The sequence below is a fragment of the Trichechus manatus genome, unplaced genomic scaffold (genome assembly GCF_000243295.1).
Source record: "Trichechus manatus latirostris isolate Lorelei unplaced genomic scaffold, TriManLat1.0 scaffold00001, whole genome shotgun sequence".
Taxonomy (NCBI): Eukaryota; Metazoa; Chordata; class Mammalia; order Sirenia; family Trichechidae; genus Trichechus; species Trichechus manatus.
The window spans coordinates 28,776,469-28,789,612 of NW_004443937.1; the positions used below are offsets into that span (position 1 = coordinate 28,776,469).

General features: G+C 52.4%; 2 protein-coding genes across 2 annotated transcripts in view; one reads left to right on the forward strand and one right to left on the reverse strand.

The window, feature by feature from the left end:
- Positions 1 to 3,481: 3,481 nt before the first annotated feature.
- Positions 3,482 to 13,144, reverse strand: part of MON1A (MON1 homolog A, secretory trafficking associated) — a 20,101-nt gene continuing 10,438 nt past the window's right edge. The window contains exons 2-6 of the mRNA XM_004368550.2: positions 7,890 to 8,029; positions 6,015 to 6,500; positions 4,647 to 5,412; positions 3,868 to 4,015; positions 3,482 to 3,768 (exon numbers count right to left, since the gene is read on the reverse strand). Coding sequence (XP_004368607.1) covers positions 3,628 to 3,768; positions 3,868 to 4,015; positions 4,647 to 5,412; positions 6,015 to 6,500; positions 7,890 to 8,016 — 1,668 coding nt within the window. The 5' untranslated portion in view covers positions 8,017 to 8,029 and the 3' untranslated portion in view covers positions 3,482 to 3,627. The remainder of the gene's footprint in view (positions 3,769 to 3,867; positions 4,016 to 4,646; positions 5,413 to 6,014; positions 6,501 to 7,889; positions 8,030 to 13,144) is intronic.
- On the forward strand, positions 8,052 to 8,597 carry LOC105756220 (60S acidic ribosomal protein P1-like). The gene is made up of 3 exons (XM_012555208.1): positions 8,052 to 8,070; positions 8,141 to 8,333; positions 8,402 to 8,597. Exons 1-3 carry the CDS (start codon positions 8,052 to 8,054, stop codon positions 8,595 to 8,597), a joined length of 408 nt encoding a protein of 135 aa, XP_012410662.1.

Sequence of the window (13,144 nt, forward strand, 5' to 3'; positions counted from 1 at the left end):
CAGCACCCTCCGATATGGGGGGAGCACAGGCACTGGGTCTCAGGGCACCTCTAACCTGCTCTGTAAGCCTTGCTGAGCCTCAGTCTCTCAGTTTGTGAAATGAGGATGTAGTTCTGGCTAGGTGGCTGCCCAGAGCTCTCCCTCGTGTGTGTGCGCGCGCGTGTGTGCGTGTGTTGGAGTAGGTCTCTGCTCTCACCGTTTCTCTCACCTGGACCTTAGCAGCTACCTCGTGGTAACTGGTCCCCCAACACTGGAGGGGGACTCTGGGAGGCATCCTCAGCCTGACAGCCCCTCAGCCACCCCAGCACAGACCCTAGAGGGAAAGGAAGCTTCACAGGGTAGCCCTGGGTTGAGGTCTAAGGACCTGTGAACATGCGGCCCAGGGGTGGGGTGGGGTCGGATACGGGGAACAGAGGAGCCCTTTGTCCCACATGATTCAGTCTGGCTTAGGGAGCTGTATCTTCTCCACTCCCCCACCCAGCACCTGTTCATCTCCAGGTACCTTCGTCCTTGGTGTAACACAACCTGTTACGTTGGTGTTAGGTTCCATCGAGTCAATTTCAACTCATAGTGACCCCATGTGACAGAGCAGAACTGTCCTGTAGGGTTTTCTAGGCTGTAATCTTTACAGGAGCTGATCACTAGGTGGAGCAGCTGCATGGGTTCAATTTGAACTGCCAACTTTTCCGTCAGTGGTGAAGAGCTTAACCATTGTGCCACTAGGGCTCCTTTAGACTTTGTCCCTTCTTCCAGGAGCACCTTTTCCCTTCCTCCTATTGCAGCTTGGATGGCAACTCCTGTGCGAAGCCTTTCTGATCCAGGGTGCACCAGGCCCCTCTCCTGGGTCCCACAGTCCCCATGCTGTACCCACTCAACATAGTTCACTCTGGATACTTGACTTTGCCCTCCCTTCTCCCACTCACCAGGCTGGAGCTCAGTGAGCACCTGGTGATAGAGAAAGAAAAGAGTACAAGGTGGCCACACCCAGTGCAGGGAGGATACCGCCCTGAAGCAACATAAAAGGCACTCCCTTCCTGAACCAGAATTGGCCCGGAAATGAATAAACATCCAGTGAAAACCAGGGCGTGGCTTCTGCGTCCCACAGTCAACATGTCTAAAGATAGTCAAGCTGGGCAAAACTGAAACATTCTCTGGCTGGCTCTGGGACCTGGGTTCCCCATGATCTACCCCACCTGGGGGGTGTTCGGAGAAACATCTGGGGGTTGGGAGAAAGCTTCCCCAGCCCTCCTAGATCGCCCATCCCACCCCATTTATGGGGTAGGGGTGCAGCAGCCATCAGTTGGTCCTCGACTGCCCCCGTGTGGCCATGCTGATGGCTGACCTCAGACAGCCACCCCCTTGGCAGCAACGGCTCTCTTCCACCACAGCAGAGGCCCACAGGAGCACCCCTTCCCACCTCCTCATCTGACTGCTCTGCAGGAGGGAGGCAGGCAAGCTGTGTGGTGAAGGGCAGCTAATGGGGCCCTGCAGGGCTGAGGACAGACGCTCCCCCAAGGGAAACTCAACAGGCCTGGCCTATAGCCAGCCAGGTCAGCACCTACCCTACTGCCACCTTGAGGGAGGGCTAGCCACTCTGCCCTCCTTAGGTTCTCACTCCCCTTCAGACACTATTCCTGAGGACTAGGTCCAGCTTCTTTCTCCAACCCAAAGAGTGGCAGTCCAGGGGGAACCTCTCTAGCCAGAATATGACCACATCACTCCACAGCTCTGAAACCTTCAGTGGTTCCCCACTGCCAGACTAAACTGGAATCCCAGAACCCCAGGCCTTGCAGATTCTTCTAGCTTCATTGTAAAGCAGTCATATTAGGTTCTTTACCAAGTTCCTACACCAGGAGCAGCTTTCCTGTTTGTCCATCATCCCTCCCCTGACCCCTAAACAGGTAACCCCACACTCTTAAGTGCCCTGTTGTCCTCATCTAACTGTGAGCACCCCTGCTGCCCCCACTCAAAATAGGCGCTGAACTACAGAGAAACTGAGGATCCAACAGGGGTCAGCCAACGGGGCACTTAGTGGCTGACTACTCACCAGAACACCAGTAGCTGTCAGGGACAGCCAACCTGGCATCATCCTGGCCCCAAAGGCAGTGGTTTGGTGCCCTGGCCAGGAGCAAGGGGAGGAACAGAAGCAAGAAAAGGGACCCAGGGCAAGTGAGCAGGGCAAGCAGCACCCACCAAGCCTGCAGCTACTCCCCAGGGACTTGGGGTCTGCGTGAGTGGTCTGGTGCCAGGCCTATTCCTATGTAATTCAGGGCAGGGCCAAGAGCAGGGGCTATGCTGCCATTTCCTAGGGTAGTAAGTATAACTACTCCAGGGCACTCTTAGCCCATGCCACCCATACAGGCACATTCTCCAACCTGGGTTGGTTTCAGTGGCAGAACACCTTGACTTGGCTCTCAGAGACTGCATGAGGGTGATTCCTTCTGACACTATGAAGACCACATTTGGGTGATTCCTTCTGACACTATGAAGACCACATTCAGTGGACCGTTTCCTCTCATAAACACATCCTAGGTCTTTCACTCCCCTTGGCCAACAAGATGGTTAAGTTGTAGCAGAGCTGGGAGAGCTCTCCAGCTGCAAGGTGCAGGTTTTCTACACTGTGCCCTGGGCTCCACCCAAAAAGAGGCTCATGGTAGAGTGAACAGGGCCAGGCCTTCACTGCTGAGTCTCCTGGGATGTCCATGGTGCCCCATACAGCCCTGACCATGCGAGGGAACAGAGTGCCTGAGGAAGGCCCTTAGGTGTACCTAGGGGACTCGGCCCTTCTTAGGGCAGGGTCCACTCTTGCCCTGAGGTTGGCTGCGACTTCTTTTAGACCTCCAGCTTACTCTAGGGGCCATTTCAAGGAATGTGCTGGGTGAAGGTAGGGGAGCTATGGAGGACAGCCCTTCATGGGAAGGCCTAAGCGAGACAGTTTCCCCAGAGGCCTGTGGGCTACAGGGAGGCTGGACTCTGGATTTATCTGCTGAGCACTGGGCTGCCTCACCAAGGGCTCCCACCCATGCTGGGGCTCAGATTCTCCCCACCCTGACTGTCCCTGTCTCACTAAGCTCAATTCCTGCTGACCTACAGCAGCCCAACAAATAGCTATATACCCAGGACTCCCAGAGTGGTTGGGTCCTTTGGAGTATGAAGCTGGGAACCGACCCAGGAGTGACAGAAGAGGCACTGAAGGCTCACACTGACTATGGGGACAGGGCTATGGGGGCAAGGTCAGTGGGGCATCTGAGAACCCTTTATATATGGCAGGACTTCAGTGGATCTAAAACAGTCCCAGCCCAAGGCCTGATTCTGAGCATGTGTGGCCTGACACCAGTGCAGGGGAGGGAGGAGTAAGGCCCAAGTGTACATGTGCCCCTGTGCATGGGGAAGATGTGCAGAGGCTAGGGAGGAGAATCCAGTGTCTATGTGTGTGAGTGAGAGTGGCTGGATGAAGTACACAGCGACAGGGCCTGACAAATGTCTTCCCCAAAGCATTTTAATGCACTCACCAACCCACAGTCCCTGCCTGCTGGCTGGGTAAGAAAAGGCTAGCCCCACCTGGAGGCTCCCATAGCTTCCCATGCCCCAGTGGGCCCAGGAAGGCTGAGCCTGCACACATTCCCATCAGTAGGTAAGGGGCGTGAGAATGAAGAGGCGGTCTTCCTCTTTCCGGATCCAGCGCATCAGCTTATGAATGGCACTGACAGCCGATGCCTTGGTCCCCAGTGGGCTGTAGCACATGTAGAGCTCAAAGGCGCCTGTCACCTGGGGGAGGGGGCACGGGGTGGTCATCCAGGCTGGTGGTCCCTCACGGCCCCTCCCCAGAGCCCCAGTGAAGCCCAGCCTAGCCCAGGGCTGCCTTACCCAGGCCAGGAGGTTCTCGTTGGGGCCTGTGTAGTAGATGGTCTTGAGTGGACGGGAGGCATTGTGGGCACGGCTGTGCAGGTACTGGTAGAGGCCCAGCAGCCGCTCCTGCTCTTCTTCACTTGTGTACGGGGCCTCCATCTCAGGGCTGTGGATGGGGTGCGATTTGCAAAAGGATGACTTCTATTGCCTTCTCTGGAGATCTAGAAATAGCTATTTCCAGCCAGGAAATGTGTCCTACTCTCCAGATGCCCACACCCTCCGAGTTCATGGTATCCTTGCTGACCCTCCCTTGGAGAAGATAATCTGAGTTAGGTGTCAAAGACTGAGACTGATAGGTCTGGAATGGGAAAGGAGATCTGGGATCCCTCTGGGCCAAAAGAGGGTAAAGGGAGGAGAAACTGCCACACCTGACCCCAGCCCCTCTGTCAAGGGAGTGGGTAGGGGAGAGGCTCTGCATCCTGGGCTGGACAAAATGAGGCGGAAGGCAGAGTTGCTCCAGGGCAAGGGACCCAGGAGACCTCTGTTCTAGCTTCCTTCCTGGGTATATCGAGCATTTTCAGGCCTTCTAGGTAATGAAGTAGAGAGGTGTATGGCCGTGGGGAGAGCGGTGACAGGGAGTCTGGGTCCCTGTGGCCAGAGCAAAATAGATCCAGCCAGCGGGTCTATTTCCAGAGGAGCTGACAGTTTCAAGGATGCCTCCTGGGGTTCAGGCCCAACCAGTTCTTCCCTCTCCCATACCCCTGCCTCAACCAGTGCCCCCCAAGGCCCTCCCTCACCTGGTGAACAGTCCTGAGCTCTTTGACTTATAGAGGAAGTGGCGCAGGTCCGGGATGCCCACTTGGGCCACGCTGTAGTAAGGCGTGCGCAGTGCCTCGCGCAGGGCCAGATGGGCTCCTCGCTTGCGCAGGCGCTCCTGAAAGCGGCGACGGCAGTCGGAGACAGCAAAGAAGTCCTCACGGTCGGTGGAGACCAACAGCAGACAGAGATCGGTATCAGGCTCCAGGTAAGAGATGTGTACGTGGAAGAAGCCTGCTGCGTTAAATTTGGGCAGGCACACGGGCGTCCAGGCCTCGCCCTCACGGAAGGACGAAGAGGAACTGATGAGGTTGAAGAGCAAGTGCAGATCGATGGGGTGCAGGAATTGGTCCTTGCGGCGCACAAGAGCCACAAGCTGGTTTCGCGCCAGTAGAATGGAGAAGACGAGGCTGCGCGCCCGCGCCTGCTGCAGGCTGGCGCTCACGACATCGCGCACCGCTGCAGCCAGGGGCAGACAGCGCGCCGCCCCCATCAGGAAGCTGGGGTCGCGTGCCATGAGCTGTAGCAAGTTGTCGGTGATACGCTCGGAGCCCGAGAGCAGGCGTCGCAGGTCGTAGTTCTGCTTCTGCTGGAAGATGTGGCTCAGCTGCGTGCCTGTAAGAAGGCTCAGGATCTGGTAGTAGATGTAGAGCAGCTCCTGAGCCAGCTCCTGAGCTGACTGCCGGGTGCGTGCCACTGCCACCAGCACCAGTGGGGTCCGGCGCACGAATACCACCTTGTAGCCATCTGAGGGGGCGGGGGGATGGGTGTCAGCCTTAGACCCTCTCCAGAAAAGCCCTCTCGGATTGGCCCTGCTCGGAGCCCAATGCCTCCTATATCCTTTCCACCCCTTGGCCAACAAAGCTCTGCACACAGAAGGGGCTTAAGGATGATGAGGATAAAAACAGTAGCCCATTTCCCCATTTCCCTGAGGGCTCCAGGCCTGTTCCTGCCATCTGCTTCACAGACTGGCTCCTGCTGAAACATGGAGGCACTTCCGAAAAACGTACATTCTTGGATCTCTACTTCCCCCTCCCAACTGCTAAGTCAACAGGCAAGGGTTGGGTGGGGCTCAGGACCTGGATTCTTCTGTCACCTCCCCAGGTGATTCTCACCCTCTCCAAGGGCAAAGCCCATGTCAGAGCCACCTTTGGCCCTCACAACAGCTCCATGAGGCAGGCAGTGATATTATCTCATGTACAGATGAGGACCTGGAGGCTCAGAAAGGTGGAGGGACTTGCCCTTGGTCACACAGCACATCCCAGTCCTCTACCCCATGGGTTTCCAAAGCCTGTTGAGTTAACCCTGGCCAGGGGAGCCCTCACTGGTCTCCTCCCCAGGTGGCTCACCTGCGTGGATGGAGCGTATAGCATTCTTGTCTGCTTCCAGAAAGGATACCAGGGCCACCATGACACCCATGGTGCTGGAGAGTGCCTCCTCTGACCCATATCGGGAGTACACAGGCTTCCCCGCCTCGCTCAGCACAAAGACATGCTTCTGATGTAGGCGCCATGCCTCGGTAGCATCCTCCTCATCCCCCTCAGCTGCGCCCTCCCTGGGGGGCTCTGTGGCTGGTCGCCCTGTTGCCCCTGGGGGCTCTGGCCAGTCCTCAGAGCTTCCAGGCAGCATCTCCTCCTGCAGGTCACGGGCCACACCCGTTAGCTGGGTGCTCAGCTCGCTGAAGTCCTGGCTAATCTGGCGCATGTCTGCAGGCAGTCGTGGGGGACCTCCGGCACCTTCCTTGGGGCTCTCCCCAGATGCATCCCCATCCTCAGACTCAGTCAGGTCCTCATAAGAACGGGCGTGGACAAACATGGCACCCTTCTGCCCAGCACCTGCAGGCAAAAGCACTGGTGCTTAGAGGGGGGAGCCTCTGGCAGACCCCCTCACCAGCAAGGTGCCTGACATGGCCACTCTAGGTTAACTGTCCTGCTGAGGCCAAGCTACTGTGTCCTCCTGCCACTGTCTGCCATGGGTCATGCAACTTATGGCCCACCAGTCTTCTCTCATCACACTGGGAATAAGACCCACCACTCACGGCAGTGGTGGCAGCTGGTATCTGCCTGTCTCTCCCACTCCTATCTCATGGCCCACCCAAGGCTCATCCCAGTTACACTGGCCTTCATCCGTCTGCTCTTTGAACACCCTCAACATGTCCCCACCTCAGGGCCTCTGTACTTGCTGTTCCCTCTGCTTGGAAGGCACTCTCACCTGCTAGCATGGCTGGTTCCCTGTTGCACTTCTGCTCTCAGCTCATATGTTACCTCCTCATCTGACTTCCAACCGCACGTACTCTATCATATTTCCTTCTTTGATTTCTCTTGTGGTACTTATCAGCTATTCTCCCCAACTACAATGGGATCCCCCAAGGGCAGGAACCTGGTTGCTCAATGCTGTATGCCCAGCACTATGCTCAGGAATCACTCTCTCTGGGGTAAGGCTCCCCTACCCCAACTCAGGCCATAGCTCCTAAGCAATTCCACTGTAATAGCTCCCCCAGGGCAGGGACTATGTCAGTTGTCCTTCACTGATTTTTTTTTTTTTTTTTTTTTGACAGAATAGTTCAAGAGATATATTTTGAGCCTCTGTTATAAACCTGGAGCCCTGGTGGCACAGTGGTTAAGAGCTTGGCTGCTAACCAAAAGGTCAGCAGTTCAAATCCACCGGCCACTCCTTGGAAACCCTACGGGGCAGTTCTACTCTGTCCTATAGGGTCACTATGAGTCAGAATCAACTTGACAACAATAGGTTTGGTTTGGGTTTTTGGTATTACAAACGTGGCAATGTGCCAGGCATTGGGGTACAGTTGCCCTGTGCTCAAAGAGCTCACCAGCTCGTGGAAGAGAGAGATGGGCAATACATACACCAACAAATAAAATACAAAATAACTCCAGTGTCCTGTAGAGAGGGTGGTAGAGCAAGGCCTAACTTATGAGGAGGTGACATTTAAGATGAGAGCCAAGGGGGTGCACTGTAGACACAGGGAACAGAAGGCGGAGAGCCCACACAGGCAGCCAGACAGCGCAGGGCACAACATGAGGTGCAAAGGAAGTCAGGGCACAGACTGAGCTCCGCTCCCTGCGGTATCCCCAGCACCTGGCAAATATCCAATGAGTGAGTGAACAAATGCATGAATGAGTGGGAGGGAAAGAGTGACCAGGAATCCTCATTCCCCTGCGGCTGCTCCAGCTGTCAGCTGGCTGTGGCTGCACACCCTTCCATACCTGGCTCCATTCCCTGGGTCATTCCTGGTGTGGGGCTCTCAGCTCTCTCCACACTCTGCCCATCAGAAGGAGCCAACATGCCATCAGAGCACTCGCTGCTTCTCTTCCTCTGCGTGTCAGCAGCCATCCCTCGGGCGCTCCTGTGGGGCAAACAAAGAAGTCATGGGGGTGGAGGGGAAGGGTGTGTTATTGCCAGGGTCACTGGCATAATTAACAGTGGTAAATACAGGAAAGCGGACCTCTTTCCTCAGCTTCCGCTAAGGTGCTTGGTTCTTCCGAGGAAGCTAAGGCCAAGCTGGGGCGAGGCCCTCACTTTAGCCAGCAACTAGCACCGCACCTGGCAGCCGCCAGCCCAGCACTTATCTGCACCACGACGTCCTGCTCCAAGCTCACCTGCATCTACTTGCCCCTCATCTTGCACAATGATGAGGTGACCATCATAAGATCAATGTCCTCACTAAAGCAGCCGCTGTAAATGTTGAACCTTTCTGCCCTGGCTTGTTTGCAAAGACCCTGGCTAACGTCAACAAGGGGAGCCTCATCTGCAATGTTGGGGCTGGTGGACCCGCACCAGCAGCCGGCGCTGCACCAGCGGGAGGACCTGCCCTTGCCACTGCTGCCTCAGCTGAGGAGAAGAAAGTGGAAGCAAAGAAAGAAGAATGTAAGCGATCCAATAATGCTGCCATGGGCTTTGGTCTTTTTGACTAACCCCCTTTTGTAACATGTTCAGTAAAAACGCTGAACTCTTATTTTACTGTTGTACTTTAAATGAAAGTTTACAATTCAAGTCAGTCTGTCATACAAAAATTTGTACATACCTTGTTATGTGACCCTAACTGCTCTCCCTATACTGCGACAGCACACTCCTCCCTTCCACCCGATTTCCCATGTCCACTCAACCAGCTCCTGACCCTCTCCGCCTTCTTATCTCACCTCCGGACACGAGCTGCCCATTTAGTCTCATGTATCTACTTGAAAAAAGCTGAACTCTTAAAAAATATATATACACATATATATATGAAAGTGTCCCTCACCAGGAACCAGCTAACTCAAAACTCTGGGGAATGGATTCTGAGTATTTCCTTCTAAAAAACTAAGTATGTTGTTCTTTTTCTGATTATAAAAGTGAGACAAATTCACTGTAGAAAGTATAAAGGAATAAGTCACCATATTCCCACTCAGAGTCACTCACTGTTTTTTAGTGTATTTCCTTCTCGTCTTTTTTTAAATGTATATAAAATGTAACTTTTTTTTTTTTTTTTTTTTAGCAGCTAACACTTACTGAGTACCAAGGCAGCATGCTATGAAGTTCATGAGGATTAAGTTGTCAAGTCCTGATCACTCCTCTCTGAGGCAGGTGCTCCTATCAGCCTAGCTTTATAGATGAAGGAACTTAGGTTAAGAGAGTATAAGTAACTTGTCCAGTGTCACTACAGGAAGGAAGCATTGAAGCTGAGAACTGAAACAACTCTGTATCCTGATATATTTCACTCTACATTATACCAGGAACATTTCCCCATTCAAGACTGAGTTAATCAATAGTTCTTTTTGGATATTTACGCACTTGCAGCAAAAGAAATGAGTCACAGCAAACAGGCTTGTCTTCAGGCTGAAGCCCTTGCTTTTCTCTGAATACCCTTTTGTAGCTTTTGAATTTGGCACCAGGACTTGCCTTTCCAGTGAAAAACAACTACAGACACAACAGCTCTCAGTACCCATTCGATGGCCAGGACAGACTCAGCCTGGTTTCTCAGTACTTCCTCAGCCTCAGGGCCAGGTGGGGGTGGCCACACTGGACATTAGGGGTAATCAAGCTGGATATTCCACTTGAGGTCAGCCTCTACCAGGGCCCCTGAGTGGCAGGCTGAGGGGTCTTGGGGAAGGGGTTCCATCCAAGGCACCAGCACTTTAGGGAAGAGAGATCTGGCTGGATGGGTCAGAAGGGCAGTGCAGGCCAGCCACTTGGAGTCTCCTGAGGAGGAACCTGCAGGCAGGCCAGGTGCCTGGGAGGGACTGGTGTTAGTGTGAGTAAAGCAGAACCCACCTCTGCCCTCCCAGAGCACAGGGTCCAGTGGGAATAACTGAAGCCTTGTTCTTTACTAGCTCTGTGACCTTGGACAAACAACTGCACCTTGAGCCTACTCAAAAAATGTTCATGAAAAGAGTGATCTCAAACAGAGCCCCCTCATGATTGAAGCATGAGGCTGTCTGGCCCCTAGGCACCATCAGTTGCGTTTGTGTGGCCCCAGCTTGTCTGTGTCCAAGAACATACTCTCTGGACCTCCCATAGCTCCTGTCAGGCAGCTCATGTGTATGTGCCCAAAGAACTGACTTTCAAGCTCTTCTTTTCTGTCATCTTTGTTTTAAGCCATGGAATCTTTTCTTCAAATAAATCTTATGTAGCAGCTGAATGTGCAAAACAGACAGAACAAAGAGGCTGGGCTGGAGAGTGGCCTGTTGGCCACTCCTGTACTGAGCCCTGGCATGCCACAGGAGTTGGGGAAACTGGCCAACAGTATCCTCCCATGCAGAGCAAGACCAAAGGAAGATTATTTGGGAGACTGTAAACCTTTCGGAATTTTCTAGACCACCAGTCCTGTCCATCAAAACAATCAAGAGTTATGGTTCCCAGCAAGGGTCAGAGGCAAGAAGACCAAGGCATAAGCCACCTTGTCTGACAATGGGCCAGAGGAGATGAGAGGCTACGTGTCCTCAACAGGAACCTGGGGAGGTCCCCCTGACTGAGACCAAGAGAAGCAATCCAAAACAGGCCAGAGCAGCCACTTCCACACCACAGAGCCCAGGGTGGTAGGTATTAAGGAAATTAGGGCATGTCTAGGTCTTGAGCAAAAAGACCTAGGCCAGAGGTGGGGCCAAGATAGCGGAGTAGTCAGATGCTTCTTATGGTCCCTCTTACAACAAAGACTCGAAAAAGCAAGTGAATCGATTATATATGACAGTCTAGGAGCCCTGAACATCAAAGGCCAAGTTGAGGAATTGGACTGAGTGGCAGAGGGAGGGAAAGATGGTTCAGAAGCAGCGAGGGGTTGCCAGATTTGACCCGGTGGAAGCAGGTACCCTTCAGGCCAGATGGGCTGGCATGCACGGTGAGGCAAGCAGTGGCACTCAGGAGGTGTTTTCCACAGTGGGAGAGACCGAGCGGCAGAGAGTCTACTTGAGCCTCCAGAACCAGTGAAAAGCAGCGCTCAATCAGCAAAAGATAAGTATATGAATCTCACCTACTGCATGGATCAGAAAACACCTCCTTTGAGAAAAACCTCTCTCCCAACCAACTGCCCCTTCCCCACTCTGCACCGTGCTACTGGGCCAGCTTCAGTGATTGCTAAGTCCCCTGGGCTGGAAGTAGGACCCGTCATGCGCCCTAAGCCATTCTTCCAGCCTTGGAGAGGGAAGAAATTAACAAATAGGAAAAAATAATCTGCCAGCTTCCCTAAGCTGGGAACTCAGGGCAGGCACAGCTCCTTTGCCTAGGCACAGGCATAAGGGGTCCGCAAACTTTGAATGCCTTTCACCCCTACATAGACCTGTGTGGGCCCATTACAACAGTGTAGGCCCTCATTACCACAGTACAACAGGATATATACCTGAAGCCTAACTTTGACTGTATCAGAAATATGTGAAGTGGCAGGTTCGTGACATTTGATGCTGCTCTGCCCGTTAAGCAGGGTCCTCACCTACCCACATCAGGGGCCTGAGGAATGGTGGCTCCACCCACACCACCTAGCCACCTGTGACCGGGGTCCAAGAATAAGTGGCGCCTCCCAGTCCTTACAGCCAACAGCATTGGCTGCTCATAGTCCAGCTGCAAAACCCACCCACCTATGCACGCTAGGGAACCGGGACACACTTTCCTCCGAGACACTCAGGGGCAGCCGTCAGCCCCCTGCCTTGCTCAGCGCATGACCCCCTACTGCAGCAGATACCTGTGCCTATGCCAATCACCCCTGCCCGTCTAGACTACAGGTGAGAGCCTGCACCACACACTTGGTGATCGACTACCTGGACACTTGAGCTGAATCCATACAAGAAAAGTAAATGGTCTCCTGGGCTCACATACCTAGTAACAGATCTAATCACCTGCTGACAGGACATGAGAGCTTCAAAGGTGCCAATAATCAAACTAGCTCACACAACCAGCTTATTTGGGCATATCAAAACAAAACAAAACAAAACAAGAAGCTAGGGCACAATCAGCAAACATAAAATAAATAAATATAATAATTTATTGATGGCTCGGAGACAACAGTCAACATCAAATCAATCATATAAAGAGGCAGACCATGATGGCTTCAGCAAGTGCCCAAAACAAAGAATCAAGCAATTTTCTGGAGGAAGAGAACTTTTTGGAATTACCAAAGGTAGAATACAAAAGATTAATATACAGAACTCTTCGAGAGATCAGGAAGGAGATCATGCAAAATGCAGAACAAGCCAAGGAACACACAGACAAAGCAATAGAGGAACTTAAGATGATTAGAGAAGAGCATAATGACAAATTTAACAGGCTGCAAGAATCCATAAAAACACAGCAATTAGAAATCCAGAGGATTAACAGAATTAGACAACTCAATAGAAAGTCACAGGAGCATAACTGAGGCAATGGAAGTCAGAATTAGTGACACTGAAGATAAAGCAGTTGACACCAATTTATTTGAGGAAAAATCAGATAAAAGAATTTTAAAAAATGAGGAAACTCTAAGAATTATGTGGGGCTCTATCAAGATGAATAACCTACGAGTGATTGGAGTACCAGAAAGGGGGGGATGACAGAAAATACAGAGAGATTGTTGAAGATTTGTTGGCAGAAAACTTGCCTGATATCGTGAAAGATGAGAAGATATCTATCCAAGAAGCTCATCAAATCCCACATCAGGTAGATCCCAAAAGAAAGTCTCCAAGACATATTAGAATCAAACTTGCAAAAACCAAAGATAAACAGAGAATTTTAAGAGTGGTTAGGGATAAATGAAAAGTCACCTACAAAGGAGAGTCAATAAGACTAAGGTCCGGACTACTCAGCAGAAACCATGCAGGCAATAAGGCAATGGGATGACATATATAAAGCCTTGAAGGAAAAAACTGCCAGCCAAGAATTATATATCCAGTAAAACTCTCTCTCAAATATGATGGTGAAATTAGGGCATTTCCACATAAACAGAAGTTTAGGGAATTTGCAAAAACCAAACCAATGGGGTCTTAAAAGCCTGTGAGCGGCCATCTAAGATACTCCACTG

Bases quoted from the DNA above. Each gene is read 5' to 3' on its own strand.
- LOC105756220 (XM_012555208.1), top strand. The intron at 8,334-8,401 runs ATCAATGTCCTC...GTTTGCAAAGAC, and splicing joins GATGAGGTGACCATCATAAG to CCTGGCTAACGTCAACAAGG.